Genomic DNA, 23,016 nt, shown 5'->3' on the forward strand with positions numbered 1-23,016 from the left:
GAAAGTGGGTGATTCGAGTGGAGTTGCGGTGTGTGGTTTCAGCTGACCTTGACTGGTTGGGTGTCGAAGCCCTGAGGACTCCGAGATTGTTGTTACACTATGTTTCGTTCGGTGGTCACTGCGAGGTCCATCCTCAATACAACTGTTGAATATGGGTTTCGTCGATTAACATCAAGGTGTTTGTGTGCTAATTTTAAGTATCGATATGTTTTATCAAGGTTGGTATTGTTTCAGTTTTATACCTCATCACTTTCTGATTTATGTCCTCACTCGTCTGCTCGTCAGCGACCTATCAGTCAAGGGAATTATTCCAAAGCATGATTGTATTTTTTTCTCATATATATATATATATACAATTATTAAGCGTTCCGTGAAAATTCTTTTGTCCCATTTTAATAGAAATGTTTAATATTTCCTACTTGTACGTGAATGTTCTAATTTATACAAAATCAGTTACCTATTTAGCTAATAAATCCTAAAAGGAGGAGAAATACTATCGTACTTAAATAGAAACAACCTGATAGACAACGAATAATTGCTGTAATTTTAGCGGTAATATTTTCTAAGACTCTATACTAAAAAGAAAAAGATTTCATGTATCATTTACACACGTAATGAATTTATAACAGTTATTTTTCTGTCCTCTGCTTATACTGTTGAAATTTAAATCAGTTCTTGAATTTCCTCTCATAAATATGTTTCAACGAATTTAGCACACACTGTAAATATTGTCTATTTGTTTTATTGCATCTTAATAATATAGTGAACATGACAAATAATTATTCCCTTTTCAGTTTCGTTAAAGCATTTTGTCGAAATCCTATTACACCCTATTCAATTTTAATTCACAGTTAACCGAGTTCACATTTCCGTTTCGTGTAACTCAAGTATTTGTTGCTTTATAATAAACGAGCTCTGCTAATTAAGTTGTTATTTTCCGAAGATTTCTTGGGTAACTCACTTCTGAAAAATCATGGAATGTCATCTTGAATGACCTTCGCTCTTTGCAATTTTCACTTAGCTTTTTAGGATAGTTGTCAATACCAATTTCACATATAGGTTTATATAGCATGCATAATATGTTATATAACTTATGCAGATCTATTGTGAAAATATTTTGATATCAGTGATATTTAATCTTTGTTTCGTTTCCTTATTAAAATCGCTTTTAATTTTTCAAATGAAGAAAAATAACCCTTTATTTGCTTACATTTTGATGAATTAAAAATGTAACTATTTTCAGTCATTTTCCATGGTAGGTGTGTGATATGGCTCATCGAATTTTGATATTTATAACTGTTAAGCCAGCCACTCAACCTTGAAAGCTGTAAGTTTCCAAGTTCTTTAATCTTTTACTGATTACAGTCATTGGATTGCGGCTATGCTGAGGTACCAGTTATCTTTACGGTTTTAAGTCGATCACTTATATAAGTTTGGTGCTTATTTTATGTATCTCCGACCGTGTGATCAAGAAGTTTACTTTGGTTTTCAGGATAATCGCATGGGTGCTTTTAAAATACCTTAGCTTGAAAACTGATACAGCCAGAACCTAGATCATAATAGCTAACTTAAGTGAACAGAACTATATCCTCATGATTTGCTGCTAAATGAGTTTATTTGGATTTCTCTTCCAACTTGACCAGTTCAACACTGAAACTGAGATCCATATAAACCTAGCTCATGCTGGCACTATGAGATTGATATTCAGCCTGTGAACATGAAAAGAGATTCATATTTTCCAGGCATTAGCTTGCTTTTTTGATTGTGTAAGTATTATCTCAAATTATATATCATCTCAAAATTCACTGTTTTGTTATTTGGACCATGTGCATTAATGTCCTTCAGACATTTCATGTAGTTCATATTTATGTTGGCAGCACTGCCATGGATAAACTCTGATGACTAGTTACAGGTCATCAGGTTAGAATATGCACATATTTTGTGTTGATGGAGCTTGAGCCAGCTTAAAATCAGGTCTGCTCTGATTAATCAGTAACTGGTGATAGTGAGGTGGCAGTTATCTAACTCAGTTTTAGCTAGAAGAGCATACAAGGGAAATGTTAACACAAGGGAAATATTGATCTTAATTCAATGGTGGGAACATTAGCATAGTTAGAGGGTGGGGCAGCATCACTTTTGGGTTTGCTGTAGGCAATATGTATTTTTTGTGGGGGCCTGGAGGTGGCAAACTGAAGGGTGGCATACATTCTAGCTACACTAGAAGGTGAGAACATGGTTGAGGAGTACTATTAAGTGATGGCTTGTTTCTTTTGGCTGCAGTCCAGAATTTGCAAGTGTGGTAGATTAACAGTGATTGTCTCTAGTAACTAGAAGAAATGTGAGCTAGTGATTGGGATAAATTGTAGAAATAACTGAAGAAAGCAAATATATAATGAAATAATTTTTTGTGCCCAAAGTTTAAAAGCCACTTGAAAAAAAATCTTTTTAATGTTTTTTTTTTTTTTTTTTTATCAGGTGTGCCATTTATGATACGGAAATACTTCTGAAACAATAAAAGTGATGTTTCTTATTCTCTTATTCTTATCTATATTTTTAAACTAAAGGAATCACATGGTTTGTTTTCTTCTGATCAAAAGAGAAAGATTGAGGAAATAGGACAGAAGATAAGGTTTTTGCCCCTGCACTTATGTTATAAAATTTAGTAAAAGTCTGGATTTCATAGGAGTGGGGATTAAACCTCAGTTCTGTTTAATAGAAGAGAGGATGAGAGATGATTCTTTCCTTGGATAGGATGTCAGTACATCATGTAACTTTTCCAGAAGTTCTGATATATATATTCCTGAAACTGAGCTAAACTGAGATGTGCAGAATAACATCCCCTCATAGGACCTGCAATGAATTGAAGTTATTGTTCATAAAGGAATCATACATCCATTTGGCCATTTTTATCTACATTATCCAAGGTATTTCTGGGTAAAGATAGTCAATTACATATTATTATCAAATATTATGATTTGTGTGTTTGAACAATGGTGAGCTCACAAAAGTGAGTATAAAGTTAGTGCAAATGTGAAAGAAATGGACAGAAATTTAAAACTAAGGGGGATGTGTGACAAACAGTTATTTCAGTAAAGGAAAGGGAGCTTGGCTTCCTTACAATTCTTGATATGCAACCTTTAGTTTGATGACACTGGATAGCAACAGTTCACCTTACCCATCAAATATGGTGTCCTTGGCCTTCAGTCTCTGGTCTCACTGCTCCTGCCATCTTTTCTCTTGTCTGTGACCTCTTGCAACGTCCTCATCAACAGGATTCTCTACAACACAACTGAACCTACTTTGGTTGGGAAGCACGATATGGAGCCAGCTCAACCTGCATCCTACTGACATCCATCCCCTCTCCCTTCTCAAAAGTGTAGCAGGATCTCATGAGTTAGTGCACTGGCTTGATCAGCACCATCTGGCATGTTTCCGCCAGTATAGCCTGGCTCATTGTGGTGCCATCACTCTCAGCTGGCATTCGGCTTGATAGCAACTGTCTGTGCATCAGCATTTCCTTGAAGCTTGGCTTCCAGATCTTTGCACCTCACAAATGCTGCTGCAGATCCTCTCTGGATTTTTTTTGGCCTCCACTCATTGTCATGACATCATAGTGCTGGTTGCCTTCCATGCCATGCCACCCTTAACAAAATCATAAAGCATAGCCTAGACACTACAGATCTCCCTTCCCAGCTTGAGCCAGTGGGACTAGACAGAGGAGACAGTAAAAGGCCTGATGGTAAGACAATTCTCCTGTTCCATGGTGGTAGGCCCCACATCTGGATGCCATATACTGTGACACTTTCTCCAGCAGCAATTTGGTGTGTTCACCTACCAGCCCAGGCTCCACTGCTTGTCAGACTAAGAAAAACAACCTATCAAAGCATCAGTCACTTGCCAACAGGTTTATGGCCAAACCTGTGGCAGCGGAGACCTCTGACATTCTCAGCTCCTGGACCACATCCCTGCTTGTTGCTATCAGGACATAGATGGCTATCCACTAGTACAAGCCCTGTGAGTTAGAGTGGCTGTTTCAGTGCATCTTCCTTGCCATCCTCCAGAGCAGTATCTTTTCCATTTTGTCTGCTGAAGCCATGAGGCAGTTTGAATTGCAGGAAATTAAGAGAATGTAAGAATTCGATAGCCTACTACACAAACAATAAACTTATATAACCTGTTCAACTACCATCCAGACAAGTGCTATTTGATGTTAGTAAAAAGCATAAAGGTTCATCTAAGAGCAGTTATGTATAAATCATGGCTGTTGTCAATGCTTCATGTTTTCATAAAGTATAGCTTAAATTCAGCAAATTTTAGTTTAATTTCACTTTGCTAGTCTTGAAAAATATTTTGTCTTTGAAAGACTGAATTTTGATAATGTTGCTTGAAAGTTATTATAAAAAATTCTATTAATTCATTGTTCTAATGATTTATTTTTCATTTCAGTACTAGTAAAAATAGGCCCATTTGTTGGCATGGCTCACTTCAGATACCTCAAAATATTCAGTTCATGGCATGTCGCATGTATAGTTCAGGTAAGTTAAAGTAATTGAATTACTAAACTGGTGTGGAACATTGATAAAGTAACAAATGTATCTTTATCTCCTGCTGCCTGCTCCCAATGTTAGCTGTCTTGTAGTGGGAGCTTTTTGCTTTATAATATTACTAGAAAAAAAGGGTGGCAAGCTGGCAGAATCATTAGCACACCGGGCGAAATGCTAGTGGTATTTTGTCTGCCATTACATCCTGAGTTCAAATTCCGTGAAGGTCAACTTTGCCTTTCATCCTTTCAGGGTCGATTAATTAAGTACCAGTTATGCACTGGGGTTGATGTAATCGACTTAATCCCTTTATTTGTCCTTGTTTGTCCCCTCTATGTTTAGCCCCTTGTGGACAGTAAAGAAATAAATATTACTAGAATATGCTCCAGAGTGAATGTAACACATCTCACATGACTGCTTTTGTTGGAAGTATCTAATCTGTGACTAGTAATCATTTTCTTGTTTTTCATTGACATAGAGAGAAAGTATCATATATCACTCTATCCTTTCTGTACTCCATTAAGTGTCTTTAATAGAAAGCAATCAGAATAGCTACCAGTTTCATTCAAGATGTCCACAGCATGGTGATCAGTTGTTATTGAATGTCCAACACCAGCAGTTATGGCTCAAAGAGGTTAATTTTGCAGTTGGATAATTCTTGATCACATTTGTTATTCATAACAGATCTTAGGGTGATATAATGAAATTTTTATTAATAGTTTGTCTTATTCAGTTATAATATATTGAATATTCTAATTAAAATAAATTTTTCTAAAATGATCTTAAACTAACATTTATTTTTGTTGCTTTATTAAGTGTCAATAATTGCATTATGTTAATTATAACTTTGTGTTCACACTCATTTGAAAGAGTAAAATATTCTCTTTTTATTCATAGTCTGAACTGTCAATAATTAATATTTAATCAGTTTAATTATCAGTATAGTCTTGTCTTTCAACTGACTTCACTTAAAAATTACATATCTTGTTACATATTGCCTCATAGTCATAATGTTTATTGCCAACCCTGAGTATTCATATATGAACCATGTATATATATATATATATATATATATATATATATATATATATACATACATACATATATAAAACAATGTTTCTTGAAGTATGTTGTGACTTATGATGTATAACAACATCCGATAGTTTGGTTGATACAGTGATATAACAGTATAAAAAAATACTACCTTAGAAAAGCCTGTGTGCATAATTTTGTATTCCACTTCAAAGGTTTCAGTTGGGAACCAAAATGTTCCCTTAAAGATATAACTGAAAAGCCAGTTACTTAGTTATAAATTCTATTTAAAATTATTATTTCCTGATCAAGTTTATAATAATTTCTTATTTCTTTGTTTTGTATTTTCCAATGACCTTTTGTTTATCAAATAAATTTTCTTTTAATTGTTTTTTTATTAAATGGTGTTTCAACATTAGAAATTAAACACATTTTATTTTGAGAGCTCTCAACACAAGAAGACTAAACAAACAATTTCATAATATTTCATAAGTTTTGAATGTATACGTGTTTTGTTTGTTGTAGATCTACCTGCTCATTTCAAAATTACATTACCTGCTTTATCACCAACCATGGAAGCTGGGACTATAGTAACATGGCAGAAGAAGGAAGGGGATAAAGTATCTGAAGGAGATCTTTTGGCTGAAATTGAAACTGATAAAGCCACTATGGGTTTTGAGTCTTCTGAAGAAGGTCATTTAGCCAAGATCCTAGTTCCAGCAGGATCTGCTAATATTCCAGTTGGAAAAGTAATTTAAACAATTTTTACAACAACTGTACTTAATCTAATTCTGTAAAATTATTCTCTGTGCCGTATTTCACTTGTTAATAATTGGTCAATGCATTATTTATGTGACAATATGAATTATTCATAACATTTAAAAAATAGTTATTATTAATTCTATGAATAAGTATATGTAAGATATTTTTGTGCAATTTCATTTCATCACTTCTCCCATACTTAACATATCCTAACTTGGAAAACTTAAGGTGCTTAAGTCACAGCACTGAAGCTATACTTTACAAATTATTGTTAAATGGGGATGAACTAAAATTCAGTTTTAATTTTATATAAATTTATTTCCAATTTACTTGTTGCAAAATAGTAAAAGAATGCTATATAAGAATAGATATTTCTTTTGTTTGTTTTACTCTTGGTTAATATGATACTGATTTCTGTCTGTCTTTTTTTCAGCTGTTGTGCATCATTGTTGAAAATGAACCTGACATTGAGGCATTCAAAACTTTTGTACCAACAGCAGCAGATGATGAAGTAATTGGTGGCAGTGTACCAGCTTCTGCTCCACCTCCACCTCCTCCTCCACCCCCTCCCCCACCCAAACCAGTAGCACCCACACAGACCACACATGCCAGGGCTTCTGCTGCACCCTCCAGGCCTACAGGTGGTCGTGTGTTTGCTACACCATTAGCAAAATCATTGGCACTTGAGAGAGGTGTTGATTTAAACGTAAGAATATTTCTTGAGTTTTTTACATTTATTTTTGCACTTTATTTAATACATTCCAACTATTATCTAAGAAGTAGAGTGTATGAAATAAAATTGTGCTTTGTGATGTTATGTTTGAATAAGATTGAAACCAAAACTTACATTTCGTGAACTGATTATTTGTTGAACCAACTGTTTAAACTATCATATCAAATTACATGCTGATTAGATTCGATGTTTACCTTGCTTATTACTGAACTATGCTTTAATTGTGAAATTGTTACAATCTCACAAACATTATTATCATACATTAGAAATTGCTACTTTTTTTTTTTTAAAGTTTTATAATTCATTCCAAAATATTAATACCTGAAGAACTAATGGCTTACTGTCTGATTTGTCTAGCAGTATGCTTTATTTCAATCAAGAATCTTAGGAGGTGCTGAAAATTATGTACTGTTCTCAAATAATATCCTACCCAAAATTATTTTATTTTAATGAAATATCATACCTAAGAAAATTATATCTCATAACAACAAAAGGCCACAGAGTTTCAGAGAAGGAAATGCTAGTACATATCTTGGATGAGTAGAAATTGAAGTTGACTTCAAAGTCCACTGGTCTATCATTTCTGTAATTCTTTTGTTCAATAATCAATAATAAAAATAATTTACAGAAGTATTGTTTTTAATGTAAGATATGCATTTACTAAATGTTTATTTCCTCGATTTTAAGACTTAATGTAGTGTATCTATCATTGGCTACAAATATCAGCTATGTATTATAGTATCAGTCTTCAGAAGGATTCATATTATCTTTGGTTGGCATGCTGTCTTTATTTCAAAGCTACTAAACTAATCCAAAGAACTATTTTTGCGCTGATACCAACAACAGGAATTCTGTTTTGTTTTTTGTTATTTGGTCATTTACAAGAAACTAATTAGTATGCACTTTTTACATAAATATTTCTTGAAGCAAACTTTGGTATTGGTAATGTTCCACACCCTTATAGTTGTGAAATAGCTAATTTGATACCTCTATTCCCCTACATCATGGTAAAGCTACAATATACTTTTGCTGAACTTTTGGGTTTGTAGTTAATTTACATGTTTCTTTTTTGTTCTTGCATAATTCGTTTTCATTTTTTCCATAGTAGCCAAGATTCTGTCAGTTTAATGGTTATTATTAGATATTAGACACAGTTAATCTATTTTTCTCTTGAAGTAAATCATACTGCTTTGCCTAATTAAAAAGCTAACTTTCTATGACTTAAACCAATGAGATAATGAATGGTTTTATTTTAATTCTGTCTGTATTTATGTATTTATTTTTTATTAATATAGGCTATCACAGGGACTGGGCCTGAGGGTCGTATTCAAGCAGAAGATGTTGAAAAATTCATCAGCACTGGTGCAGTTCCTGCTGTTGCAGCCCAACCTGTCTCCATGCCTGCTGCAGCAACCCCAGCTGTTGCTGTACCTGGATTGGAGTACACAGATATACCGTTGTCAAACATTAGACAGGTAAAGTAATGTAGAAATATTGTAAACATATCATCCACATTAACAATGACTGTATTTTTAAAAAAATCATTTGGGAATTTTTGGTATTGTTTTTATCTCTAAAATCACTCTAAATTGTCAAGAATTGAGTTGCTGCTTTAGCAACTTAACTCAAGCAACTTAACTCAAGCAACATGGGAGAGGATATATAAATATATGTAGATGATCAGGTATTGATAGCAGTGATTGTTTATAGGTAAAAATGAATCAAGAGTTTTAAAAGTGATTACACAGAGAATGATTTGTGAGGATATTGATACAAGGCTATTTTAATCATCAGAAAATAGTTCATTAACAGACAGTGCCAAAGAGTGTTTAATGCTAGATTTGGGGTTCTACACTATGGAAATCCTATTCATTTTGTTTTTTTAATTAGTAGACCATTTCAAATAATGCTCAATTAAAAAACTTTAAGCTTAAATGTGAAATCTTTATTATACTTTATTTCTGAATCTGCCTAAACTTTACAATTTATTTTTACTTATTTTGTATTATTTTGTTTCTTTGATTAAATAGAACACTTATAATTTCTTTATTATTTTCAGGTTATAGCAAAACGTTTGTTACAATCCAAGCAAACTATTCCTCATTATTATTTATCTGTGGATGTCAAAATGGACAATGTTATAAGGTAATTATATCAGTGTTCTTTCATGAACAACTGAAAAAAGTATTTCTATTACTAAAGCACATACAAAGTTATGCTTAAGACTACCATTATCATTTTCTCTAATTACTATATTTTGACTTGAATCTCCTATATAACTAGTATTAGATATATTTGATAGTATTTTAACCCTTTAGCTTTTCAGCTGGCCATATCTGGCCTAAATTTTCTACCTGATTTATGTTCAAACCAGCCAGGTCTGGCACCTCACACTTACCCTTCATTATCTTTCTAAAAATAAACAATCACATCATCTAAATCTTGAAGCTACAAGATAATGCGTGTTTAATTGAAAACAGTGTGAATTAATAAGCATTACATTTGCCATGAAAGAACAAGAAACTCAGCAAAAATAAAAACGACTTCTGTTATTTTCATTCTTTCTTTAGATATAGTTTACAAAGGAGATTTGAAAAGAGAATGTGTAAATTCATAGTATTCTGTTTGGACAATGTATTAGACTTCCTTTTTTGTGTTTGAAAGAAGAAAGAGTTGATCTCTTCAAGGATATTTTACTATTTTTTTGTCTAATGAGATTGATATTTTTACAAAATTTTAAATAATTAGACCATTATTCCTTGTATCTTTTTAGAATGCTCCAGTTTCTTTAAAAATAATCTTTTTTCCCAAAGGGTTAATGATAACAATTATTTCTTATTTCATGGGCAAAGTGTGACTTCTCACAAAACCCTCAAAGTTCAAAGTAATATGCAAAGTGTGCATATTTGGTTTAACTTTTACATAAATTCTATGTTCCATATTTCCAAAATAGCAAAAATCGATTGAAGAGACAGTTTCCTTCTTATTGCCCAAAGATGCTTCGATCTTAAAATTACTGCTGACCTTTTATGAGATTTTATGCAATTTAGGAAAGAGTTTTGAATGATGTACCTGAATGTTGATGTATCCTAGAGAAACTCTTTTGTTTGTTACTTTTCTCACAGCAAACAATACCTTCTTTCTCAAACTGCTTTCCTCTGGAATTTCTGGACAATATGTGTTTGCTAATTATTAAGTTTTAACTCTACATAGTTTTACTGATACCATGTTAACAACAGTTCAAAAATTCCGAAATGGTTTCAATGTGAACAGAAAAATCAAATCAAATCTGTGAATATTTGAGAACTGAAATAAAATTAGCTGAAAGTCTTTTTTTTTTTTTTTTTTTTTTTTTTTACAAAAGCAGCTATTATTAATTTTTCTATCTAATGGAAGCAAAAAAAAAAAAATGTAGACAAATGATTGGAATTGATGGTAAATATTTTTACATTTTTTTGTTTTTGTATTTCTTTTTTCAGATTGAGAAAAGAATTGAATGCAATACTTTCCAAACAAAACATTAAATTGTCAGTTAATGACTTTATTATTAAAGCCTCAGCTTTGTCTTGCTTGAAAGTTCCAGAGACAAATTCTTCTTGGTTGGATTCTATTATCAGACAGTAAGATTTTCTCCATTCTTTTATTTCTTCTTTATTCATGATGTTCTATAAACATCTGCCATACAATTTTTTATGTGAAGTTAATTTGTTTTCATTTAGTTGGATATTAGATTTTTGTTTTCCAATATTTCTTTTTTATTTCACACATATGTGTTAAAATTATATCTATCCAAGAATAAGTTAAATATAGAAATATATATTAAAACAATATGTTTGGACTTATTTCCTATATTTGCTGGAAATTGATATTAGATTTTAATTCGTATCATTAGTATCATTTTTACTTACTGTATTTTTTTTATTTAGCTTTTTAATGCTTACTGCATTGAATATGTTAACATGAAGCGAATAAATGTCAGCTTGATCATATATACTTTTGCTTTTTAATAATACATCTATATATCAAAATTATAGTCATGATTTTTCTTTTTCTCAGGTACCACTCAGTCGACATTAGTGTAGCTGTTGCAACTGACTATGGACTTATCACACCAATTATAACTAGTGCAGACTCAAAAGTGAGTGAACTATGAACTGATGAACTTTAAACTATATTCCTGTACCTGTTCTATGGGAAAGATGCTGCAATAAATTATCTGTTGTTATTTCTGTAATACAGCACAGTATAAAGAACTATGCTAATCATAGCAGCTAAGATGATAATTACAGAAAAGTTAATTGAAAATTCCATCTTGCAGAGAATCGATGTGCATATATTTTGTTAGATTAAATACATTAGAAATTTCATTCTTAATTGTGAATCTCTTATGATGAATAATCTGGCATGAGGTTTTTGAGAAGACCCATCCACTTCAGCAAAACTGAATTCTGGAAGCACCTGTGTGTTCTACCCACATGTAATAGTAAAATTTTTCACACACCCTACTACAACAAACCAAACTACATCTCTACTTCTCGTCCTCATATTTCTTCTTTTTTCATGCACTATGCTTATCTCTCCCTCTGCACTCCTGCAGCCCAATCCTGTCCTCACTACCTACCCACTGTATCATTATTATCTTGTTGTCCCCCTCTATATACCCAGGTTTCATCAGTTACTGCATTTCTCCTGCCCTGTTCCTCCGTTACATTCAAATGAACTCCATACTCACGCACTCTTAGCAATGCTCTACCATCCAATTCATATTCTCATCTCTGTACCTTGAGAGTATGTCCTGGCATATTGCCACCATCTCTCTCACTCTCATTCTCTTCTGCTCTCTCTCTTTCCAACTGTGGTAACCACATATCTCCTCTACATCAAGACACCTGTTTCGGTTCCTCTGTAATACTCTAATCTCTTGTCACCTGGCACACAGCCACCTCCTCCCATACTCCCTCCGTCTCAAAGGTTCTTTGGCTTGCAAGTTACTTGGTAAACTTGTTGGTGCTGGTGCTATGTAAAAAGCATCCAATCCACACTGTAAAGCAGTTGGCATTTGGAAAAGCATCCAACTGTAAAAAGCCATGCCAAAGCAGACCTCACCAGTGCTAAGTAAAGTGCACCCAGCCCACTCTTTAAAGTGGTTGGTGTTTTGAAGGGCATCCAGCTGTAACAATTATACCAAAACAGACTTCACCAGTGCTGGTGCATTGTGAAAAGCATCCAGTTCACTCTGTAAAGTGGTTGGAAGGGCATCCAGCCATAAAAACCATGCCAAAACAGACAGTGGACCTAGATGCAATCCTGTCAAGCTGTCCAACCCATGTCAACATGGAAAACATGTTAAATGATGATGATAATTGACAATCATGGTTCCTATGAGATTTATCTTGAATTTCTTTCAATGTTTTCTAGTAGTCATAAATATCATTTCTTTTATTTGTATTGAAAATTATATGCTCTTACAATTACATGATTGATAAAATGACTGGGCTTTGATTTAGTGTTCTATAACATTTTTCACTCTTGTATTTTCCTCCATTAGGGTCTTTCTGCTATTAGTAAAGATGTACAGTCTTTGGCAGCAAAAGCCAAAGAAGGTAAATTACAACCATCTGAATATCAGGTATGGAAATGTTTAAATAATTTAAAATTCTGTTTGAATATTGGAAATATGCCCTTATGTGACTTAGAGATAATTAAAATTGCTATAATTATTTTACCTGGTCGATTATCTTTATGTAGGGTTCTCAACCATTTTTTTTTATCTATGGACCCCTTTGATTACTATTTTATTCTGGTAAACCCCCATAGCCATTCAATGTTTAAAAACTAGTTTTATAGAAACTTCTTCCAAAATTCATATTTTGTTTTACACATTAACTTCTGTAGGTTGCCATATGTAAAATGTTAGAGAAACCTAGTTGTTTCATACAATACATATCAATACATGTATCTAAAGCAAAATTTTTTCAGGGGCCCTTAAAATACTATTGCGAATTCCCAGTTTACTATTTTGCATCATGGACTCACAAAAGTCTTTTATGGACCCTGGTTGAGAACCACTGACCTTGCAAATATGATAGAGCTTCATATGTTTAATATATTGAGTTGAAAAACTTCAGTTAACTGAGGTTATGCATGTAATTAGAAGATAAAAACTCTCATTTTGAAGTGTTTAAAATCTATAAAAAAAATTGGGAACAAGTTCAATAAAACAGGTTGCCAAAATCTTAAAACAGTACTACTTAAATTCACATATCAACCTTAAATTAATGTTGTCTCTGTTTTTCATTAGACATACAAATACAAGAATTTTTTTATATATCATAGAAGTTGTACTCTTAGCTTTTGTAGGTCAAGGTTGACATAGTTAATGTTTAACCTGAATTTTCTAGGTTGATACAGGGGAAATTTGGCATCCAGAAAGTTTCAGTTCTAGGATGAAATATTCATCCAGAAAGTTTCAATTCCAGGATGAAATATTCATGCAATCTTTTTCACAGTAAAAACTATGAAGGATGAGGAAAGGAAATGTAATTTAAATAAGTGGATTTGGTGGGTAAACAACTTGTTAGTTCAAATTAGTAGGAACTACTCTAGATGAGATATTGATAAGACAGAGCATATACAGGCTACTGGTTGGAGTGTGCTAATGAGTGAAGTATTCATAGCCTCTTTTTTATACAATCTAAAATGTTTATGAATGTAAATCTAATGCAAAGTTCTATTTCTATCTCATTAAATCATTATGTAAATTTTTCATCTTTACTATCCTTGATATTACCTAATATTTGCTGGCATACATCAAGATTTATTTAAGAACACTGCTGAACCTGTGAATTCATAGAAGCTATAAATTATTTCAGATAACACCTGCTGTTAAAATATACATTTATTGTCTGCCTAGCAATTTAATTACCAGAGTAAATAAATTTTAGTTTAAGGACTTAAATTGGCGCAAATAAAGAACAGATTCACTTGCCTGAAATAAAATATAATTATTATAAAAATAAATTACCTTCAGAAAATCCCATTTTTAGTTAATATTCTAGAGCAGTAGTTTTCAACCATTTTTTGCATATGGACCCCTTTGATTACTATTTTATTCTGATGGACCCCCATAGCCATTTGATGTTTAAAAACTAGTTTCTTATTTTGCTGTTCACACATGAACTTCTGATGGTTGAAGTATGTAAAATGTTAGAAACAGAAATTTTGCTGTTTCTTGTAATAAATACTTCTATGGAAACATTTTTCATGAACCCTTAGAATACTACTGTGAGTACTCAATTTACTATTTTGCTTGAGTGGACCCCACAAAATCTTACATGTTCACCTGTTGAGAAACACTGTAATAGAGTCATATGTCATATGATATCCATACTTTTGTGACTTTAATTTAATAGTCTATGATGTCTCAAATTTCATTCTTGCAAAGTTTGTCCTGAGTTCATCTAATTTATGTTTTGCAAATATTTTGTTAAATCAATTGAAATTATATTAATAAATTATAACTTTTCACTCATTTGTTTAATTACTGAATGTAGGGTGGCACATTCACTATATCAAATCTTGGAATGTTTGGTGTAAAGAATTTTTGTGCTATAATAAATCCACCTCAGGTGAGTAATTCAAGATTATTTTCATTTTAAAATATTTTCTTCAAATGACTTAGCAACAAAGTATCTTAATCCTCTATTATCCCTTCTGCAGTTACTTGAGCATCCTTGAGTTTGTCTCTACCAAAGCTAAAACTTTTTCATTTTGCATATATTAACCTGTACTGTACAAATGTATTTCTAATGCAGTGTTGTCTTCTCAATTCTCTCTTCTAACATTACACATCCAAAAGATCATACTTAACTCGTTCCTTTTCATTTAGTGCAAATCTACTATCACTCTTCATATTTCACTACCATACATTAGTGCAGACCTCATACCATGTGCTATTTTCATAGGTTAAGGTTAAGTCTTTGTAGCCAACAATTTATTCTTATTCTAGCTACTTTACATCATCATCATCATCGTTTAACATCTGCTTTCCATGCTGGCATGGGTTGGACGGTTTGACAGAGGACTGGCGAGCCAGATGGCTGCACCAGGCTCCAATCTGATCTGGCAGAGTTTCTACAGCTGGATGCCCTTCCTAACACCAACCACTCCAAGAGTGTAGTGGGTGCTTTTACGTGCCACCTGCACAATAGCCAGTCCACTGGCACTGGCAACGACATCACTCGAATGTTGTTTTTCACATGCCACCGGCACAAGTGCCAGTAAGGCAACGCTGGTAATGATCATGCTTGAATGGTGCGTTTTATGTGCTACCGGCATGGGAGCCAGTCAGTGGCCTTGGCAATGATCACACTCAGATTGTGCTCTTAGTGCTCCACTGGCACGGATGCCAGTCATGCAGTGCTGTCATTGAATTCGATTTCACTTGCCTCAATAGGTCTTTGCAAGCAGAGTTTAGTGTCCAATGAAGGAAAGGTATGCATAAGTGGGATGGTTACGCCACTGGCATAGGCCACGGGTTATGGTCTCACTTGGTTTGCTGGGTCTTCTCTAGCACAGCATATTTCCAGAGGTCTCGGTCACTAGTCATTGCCTCAGTGAGGCCTAATGTTCAAAGGTTGTGCTTCACCACCTCATCCCAGGTCTTCCAGGGTCTACCTCTTCTACAGGTTCCCTCAACTGCTAGGGTGTGACACCTTTTCACACAGCTGTCCTCACCCATTCTCACCACATGACCATACTAGCGCAGTCGTCTCTCTTGCACATCACATCTGATGCTTCTTAGGTCCAACTTTTCTCTCAAGACATTTACACTCTGTCGAGTGTGCACACTGACATTACACATCCAGCAGAGCATACTGGTTTCATTCTTTGCGAGCTTACGCATGTCCTCAGCAGTCACGGCCCATATTTCACTGCCATGTAGCATGGCTGTTCGTACACATGCATCATACAGTCTACCTTTTACTCTGAGGCTCTTTGTCACCAGCAGAGGTAGGAGCTCTCTGAACTTTGCCCAGGCTATTCTTATTCTAGCAGCTACACTTTCAGAGCACCCACCCCCACCACTGACTTGGTCACCTAGGTAATGGAAGCTATCAACTACTTCTAGTTTTTCTCCCTGGAATGTGGCAGAAGTTGTCTGCACATTTTCAGTGTTTATTGCTCCTGAGCATCTGCCACATACATAAACTAACTTCCCAGTTAGCCTTCCTTTGATATTACTGCACCTCTTATGTGTCCATAGCTTACACTGGGTACATCTTATAGATTTTCTACCTACTCCTTTTCTATAGATCGAACAGGGCCATCTACCTGAAGGGATTTGTGGTTTGTCTGTCCCTTCGATTCTAATCCTTGCTTCCACACCTGAAACTTCTCTAGTTCTGATAGTGACTCAGCATTTATAGCAAGGTTATCAGCATACAGGAGCTTCCAGGGGCATCCTGTCTTGAATTCCTGTGTTATTGCCTGGAGGACTATGATAAATAGGAGGGGGCTGAGGACTAAACCTTGGTAAACCCCTACCTCTACCCGGAATTCTTCACTGTACTCATTGCTAACCCTCACCTTACTGACAGTGTCCCTGTACAAGGGTTGCACAGCTCTCACTAACCATCCATCTATCCCTAGTTTCCTTATTGACCACCAGATAAGGGAACGGGGGACCCTGTCAAAGGCTTTCTCCATGTCAATGAAAGCCAGATACAGAGGTTTATCTTTGGCTAGGTATTTCTCCTGCAGCTGTCTTACCAGAAATATAGCATCAGTTATGCTTTTCCTTGGCACGAACCCAAACTGCATTTCATCTAAACTGACTCTCTCCCTAATTAGTTGGGCTATGACCCTCTCTGTGACCTTCATTACCTGATCCAACAACTTGATACCTCTGTAATTATTTGTATCTAAAGCGTCACCTTTACTTTTGTAGCAGTTGACTGTGGTGCTTACATTTAACTATAATTATGTTTAATACAAGTTTATTACTTAGGTTTCACAACAACTGTTAGGAAGCCATCTGAGCTTTCCAAATCCTACTGTCAGTTACTTCTGTGCATCTTAAGTTCTACTTCTCTGTTAATTTGTACATTTAACCTGTCATAAAACAATGCAAAAATTTATTTTAAAATAAATTATAAAAAGAAATTGAAACTAAAGTTAAAAATATATAAAGACATAAGGTTAAATTTCATTTAATAGTAACTCCTCTTAAAGATAAATGTTAGTAGTATATGTATAATGTTAAAAAGGAAATGATCTTTCAGCAAAACCAGTTTGAATTTTCTTTTTCTGCTTGTTAGCATAGATTAAAACATAAAATTCTATCTCATTGAATTGTCAAGAGAAAAAAAATTTCTTTAATTTTGGTAAGGTAACTGATATTATCTGGAAAAAAAATCAATATATCTTATGTCTTTGTTGTGCTGGTGAAATCATAGGTAAAATGCATTTGGTTTTTCAGTGTCATTATAAATTGCATCTTATTTAATTAATAGACTGTTATGGAATCAGTTTGTTACTGATTGTATGCTATCATCTGAAAATGAGGTTTTGAAACCTAAAAGAACAAAAATTACATTTGTAATAGCAGAAAGATTGTGTATTTTGCTTGTTTTGTCAAGAGCTTCAAAATAGTTTTCTCTTTTAAATAGGCTTGTATTTTAGCTGTTGGAGGTGCAGAAGAAAGACTTGTTCCTGGTTCAGAAGAAGGGTATGTATTTTATATATCTTATATTCATGATTTAATATCTGTACCTTTTTTGTAAAATAAATTTTATTTTTATGTTTATGTATTTGTTTTGCAAGATACTTTACATGAAATAATGTGTTGAAATATATTGTTATATTTGGGGATGGTCATATTTTGCCATTTAAACATATGCACTATATATTTGTTGTTCATTTCAGTTTTATTGTTATTTTAGTTTCTTTGAAGCTCTTTTCTCACACATCTTGTAACTCTTCAGTGACTCTCTTTCCCATATATCTCTTCTTGTTCAGAACAAACAGAACAAGAGAAGACATTTGGGATAAAGAGTTACTTTGATAAAGAAACTAAAATAATAATAATAAAACTGAACTTAAGAACAAATATATATAGTCTGTGTGTTTATTTGGCAAAATATAACCGTCCTCAAGTATAACAATAAATTTCATTCTCTAGCTTATTTCAATACATAAATAGTTAATTGTAAAATTGAAAATATTTTGGAAAATATTCATGGCAGTTACAAATGCACCAGCTAATGATGTGTAAGGTCAGTTCTGTGACTGAGTAGATCTAGATATCAGAAGCAGGAACAGACATGATCATCCTGTTTTTTTTTTATTTAATCACTTTATCTACATTATTCAAAGTGTCCTATGTGGTGGTATGAAAGATTTTGACTATTATCCTTTGCAGATTGAGCTACCATGTTTAAATTCCTTCATAGGCTTAAATTATGTACATAATAGATATTAGCATGATGAAAACTATACACTAGAAGAAAGTTTCTGAGATCAGAGTTTATACTTAATTGAAGTTGTCTCACTTTATTTACATTGCTAATGTTTCTCTCCAGAAATATAACACATTGTAACAGATCAATATACATAGCTGGACTGTCGACCTAATTGAATTCTGTTTGAATTTTGCTACTGGCATTTGTTGTGCTTTCAAGTTTACTTAGTAGAACATAAGACTTCTTCCAATATACATACTACTGAGAGCAATTTTTACAGTAGTTTGTGTAAATATCAGAATTGTTCATCTAATATTAATTAACATGGAAAAAACTCAAGTAAATCCATTCACGAAGGAAAACATTTTTTTAGTAAATGGTTGTAAGTATCTTTCAAAGCTAGTATCAGTCAAATAGATTATTTTCTCTTCAAATTTGTCAAATAAGTTTGCATGTGAAAAGGTAAGTTGTAATATTTTGAGTGGGAAGTGTATTAGAAGGCTTTAAAAGGAAGTTAGTGATAAGTCAGTGCTAAAGCTTTCTACACACACCTAAAGTAAAGTGTTTGTGTATGTGTAAAAAATAAGGATCTCTGCTTAATTTCGCTGCCACTTGCTTTCTCCTGGCAACCAGTGAGTCAGCTAATAATTATAGTGTATTGTAGCAGCATGCATACAGATTCTAACTTGCTACACTCCAGCTGCCACATTTTTACCCCACTACATTTTTCTTAACATTTACTTAATTCACTGCCTTCAAATGCACTTCTAATTTCTTTAACCCTTTTCAAATAGTTGATGTAAATTTACACATGCAATGTACATGCTTTAAATTAGTCAACGTAATTATACACCTCCTGACTTAGAACTTGTTGCCTGAGTTAGTACTGGTCCACTTACCAGCTGATAGGCCGATTAGATGTTTCATGTAAATATTTACAACCCAATTGGCTGGTCCTGCCATTCCAGCTCTGTCAACTTTGTTGTCACATCCTGTTTTGTCAAATTTACAGTCATTGTGTCCTACCACTCCGGCTCTGTCAACTTCATCATTGCATCCTGTTTCGTTGAATTTATGGTCATTGCGCCAAGCTACACTAAGCTCCACCACCTCACCATTTGTTTCTTCCAGTTAGGACAACTTGAAGAATGGGTATTTTCCTAGTTCAGAATCAGATGATTCTGATAGCGATGATGATATTCTGGTGAATCAAAGGTACAGGCAGGCAGCAGTGAATGGCTCTGGACTACAGAATATCGTGTGGCAAGCAAGAGACAATTTTGTCTGATGACATGGGTTTACTGGTACACCTGGCATAAAGGCAAACCTTGAACATTGAAGTTTGCCATTGGAAATCTTTCACAAGTTTTTGATGGATGAAATGTTCCAATATATAGCGGATGAAATGAACAACTTTGCTGAAAACCATCCCCAGCATGTCAGACCAAGGACAAAATCAAAGTTCTGCTTGCCCTGCTGATACTGATGGGCATCATGAAGAAACTGACCCTTCTTCATCATATTGGAATCGGGATCCAGACACGTCAACACCTTTCTTTCCAGAAACGATGCCACATGATCGATTTTTGACACTTCTTCAAAATCTACATTTCAACTCAGGTGAAAACCAAGATGACAGGCTGCTCAAAATATGTCCTATCATTGACAAAGTGGCTGAAAATTTCAGAACGGTGTATGTGCCCACATAGGACAGATGAGAATTTGTGGAAATTCAAAGGAAAGTTCCAATTCAAACAATACAACCTGACCAAATGTACCCGCTTTGGGGTCAAGGTTTATAAAATGTATGCCAGGCAACTAGCAGAGCCTGTTGGTACACATGGAATTGCAAAATCTACACTGGTCAGGACAGATTGGATCTTCCAGCATCTACTCTAGTGTCAACTGATGTGTTGTTGCTGAATGAAAACTTCATTGACAAAAGCTACAATATTTATATGGACAACTGGTTTTCCAGTCCAGACCTCTTCCTGCAGCTGGAGGCAAGGAGGACTAATGCCTGTGAGACTGTAAGGATGCACAGGAAAAACATCCTGCCCAATCTTCACAAGATAAAACTTCAAAAGGGGGAAACAGCATACCAATGCACCAATAGTGGTATTCTTGCTCTAGTGTGGCAGGACAAGAAAAACATCTGCATGTTATGCACAATGCATTCTGCAAGTATGAAGGACTCTAGGAAACAAGAAGCAGACTGTAATGCCATAATGAAACCAAGTGTAGTTGTTTCATACAATGAAGGGATGGGTGGGGGCTGATCACTCAAATCAGCTGGTGATAACACACAAATCAGTGAGAAACTTTGTGAGATGGTATAAGAAAATTTCCTTGTATATAGTTGACGTGTGTGTTTTGAATTCACATTTGATTTGGCAGATGCTTGGTGGTGTGGGGGATGGATTGGCATTCAAGAATCCATTGTTCCATGAAATGATAGAAGCATCAGACCTGCCAAAGTACAGAACACATGGATATCCCCACACCAGACTCTCTCCTCACCGCATGGTGAAGGGACGTGGACATTTTCCACAACTGTTTCTCCCCACTGCCAAGAAGACAAATGTTTCAAAGAAATGCACAGTATGTAAAGCAAAAGGGAAATGTAAAGAAACTAGATACCATTTTTCACAATGTGATTTGCCACTGTGTGTGCTACCTTGTTTTGAACTGCACCATACTAAAGTCAATTTTTGAATTCATGTGATTGTAGATACATGAAGTTGATCTGACTTGTGTTGTTGAGTGATCTTATTCAGGAATAATACTGCATGAGTGTCCTGCACAGGGATAGAGTTTAGGCAAATAAACAGTACTTGCACTAAAGCGGTTGATGTAAATATATGCCAAACCATTGTCATGCACTAATTGCTGATCTCAGCCAAGATGATTACTGTCAATGCAACCTATTTACTTGATAAAAAAAACCCATTGTCATTGAGTTAAAGGGTCCTGCACAAAATATCATAACTGACTCCTTATTATATTTGGTATATTTTATTTACTTTTTTTGGTTAGTGCAGACCATCACTTGTTGCTTCAAACTAATATCTTTTACTTAATTTGTTTTGTTGTTGTTGAAGTCATATATTCCTGAAAAATGATGTAATTTTTTTGATTTGTTACAGATTCAGTGTTGCTAGTGTTATGAGTGTTACACTCAGTTGTGATCATCGAGTGGTAGATGGCGCTGTTGGTGCTCAGTGGCTAGCTGAGTTTAAACGTTACTTGGAGACACCAGAGACTATGATGTTATAAAGAGAATAATCCATTTATCAATTGTAATTATGAGAAACTATAAAGTGGATTGGAATTAGGATGTTACTGGCATCCCGTTAGAGTTTACCCCAATTTGTTTTGTAGTATACCAAAATATTGGCCAGAACAAGGTTTTCATTTTAAAGAAAAGCTCAAACAGAAAAATGTATATTTTTCATCATTTTCTATGTAACTGATTTCTTATAATTTTGTTTGTTCATGAGAGGAAAAAAACAACAAAACAAAAACAATGACCTTTTGAGAAGTAACATCATAAAGAAATCCTACACTTAAGTTAATAAATTGGTTATTGGGAAATATTGTATTCTTGAAGTTTTGTTTTTTTATTGTGAAATGTAGGGTCTTATAATTTTCTTAATTTTTTTATTTCCATGTATCTGTGTTGTCATCCATTTCTTTCTCTCCTCTGAACCACTTCTATTTGTCATCCATCACCTCCTCTTATTTTGTCTACTGCTATTGCCCATCATTTCCCTCCTGTTGTCATCCCAATAACTCTGTCCCTTCCATGCTATCCTTGCTCCTTTCATCCACTAATTTTAGCCTTCTGCTGTTCCTTTTCTTGATCATATTACTTGAGTGAAAGCACTGGGTATTCTCTACACTTAGTGTGTACAAGGTACACCTCCTCATATGCTGCTGTCACAATGGAAAGCCTCCACCAAATCTCCTATACACCTTGTAGAGTGATTGGTGAGTTAGGTAAAGTAGCATTGAGATATCCCTTAATCTTATCTCATTGATAACTCAATAACCTCCCTTGTATCGTGCCACAAGAAATACATCCAATATACACTGCAAAATGGTTGGCAATAAGAACATCCAACCATAGATACCAAGCTAAAATTATATGTACAAGTACCACTCTATGAGAACACAGAACCTCCCAATAAGGAATGACTTGGATTGTGATGACTCATCAAACTCATGCCAGTATAGAAAGCAGATGTAAAATGATGATTCCAAAAAGGAGGGTGAGAAGGCTATTAGTATCCCAACATTGATACATTAATCATTGTTACAAAAAATTGTCATGTTATCTTTGTCCTAATAGCATTCATAGAAACTTTCATCAATTTACTGACAACTCAATTGTTTCCTTTGCCACCAGTTCAGAGATATATGTGTACCAGTGATGTATATTTGCACCATTTGTCTCTTCTGCACTCACCACAGACTCAGTGGGTAG

At 34.2% G+C, this 23,016-nt stretch overlaps 1 protein-coding gene across 1 annotated transcript; it reads left to right on the forward strand.

Annotated features, from left to right (window-relative positions):
* Positions 1–22,131, forward strand: LOC106883148 (dihydrolipoyllysine-residue acetyltransferase component of pyruvate dehydrogenase complex, mitochondrial). The gene is made up of 12 exons (XM_014934052.2): positions 1–218; positions 4,447–4,535; positions 6,099–6,322; positions 6,769–7,041; positions 8,364–8,543; positions 9,128–9,213; positions 10,548–10,688; positions 11,125–11,206; positions 12,617–12,697; positions 14,622–14,696; positions 17,739–17,797; positions 21,677–22,131. The coding sequence occupies exons 1-12, from the start codon at positions 100–102 to the stop codon at positions 21,804–21,806; spliced, it is 1,539 nt and encodes a 512-aa protein (XP_014789538.1). The 5' UTR covers positions 1–99; the 3' UTR covers positions 21,807–22,131.
* Positions 22,132–23,016: the final 885 nt, after the last annotated feature.

Source organism: Octopus bimaculoides, chromosome 4, assembly GCF_001194135.2.
Source record: "Octopus bimaculoides isolate UCB-OBI-ISO-001 chromosome 4, ASM119413v2, whole genome shotgun sequence".
Classification (NCBI taxonomy): Eukaryota; Metazoa; Mollusca; class Cephalopoda; order Octopoda; family Octopodidae; genus Octopus; species Octopus bimaculoides.

Bases quoted from the DNA above. Each gene is read 5' to 3' on its own strand.
- LOC106883148 (XM_014934052.2), top strand. From the start codon at position 100: ATGTTTCGTTCGGTGGTCACTGCGAGGTCCATCCTCAATACAACTGTT. The intron at 4,536-6,098 runs GTAAGTTAAAGT...TGTTTGTTGTAG, and splicing joins ATGTCGCATGTATAGTTCAG to ATCTACCTGCTCATTTCAAA. The intron at 17,798-21,676 runs GTATGTATTTTA...GATTTGTTACAG, and splicing joins GTTCCTGGTTCAGAAGAAGG to ATTCAGTGTTGCTAGTGTTA.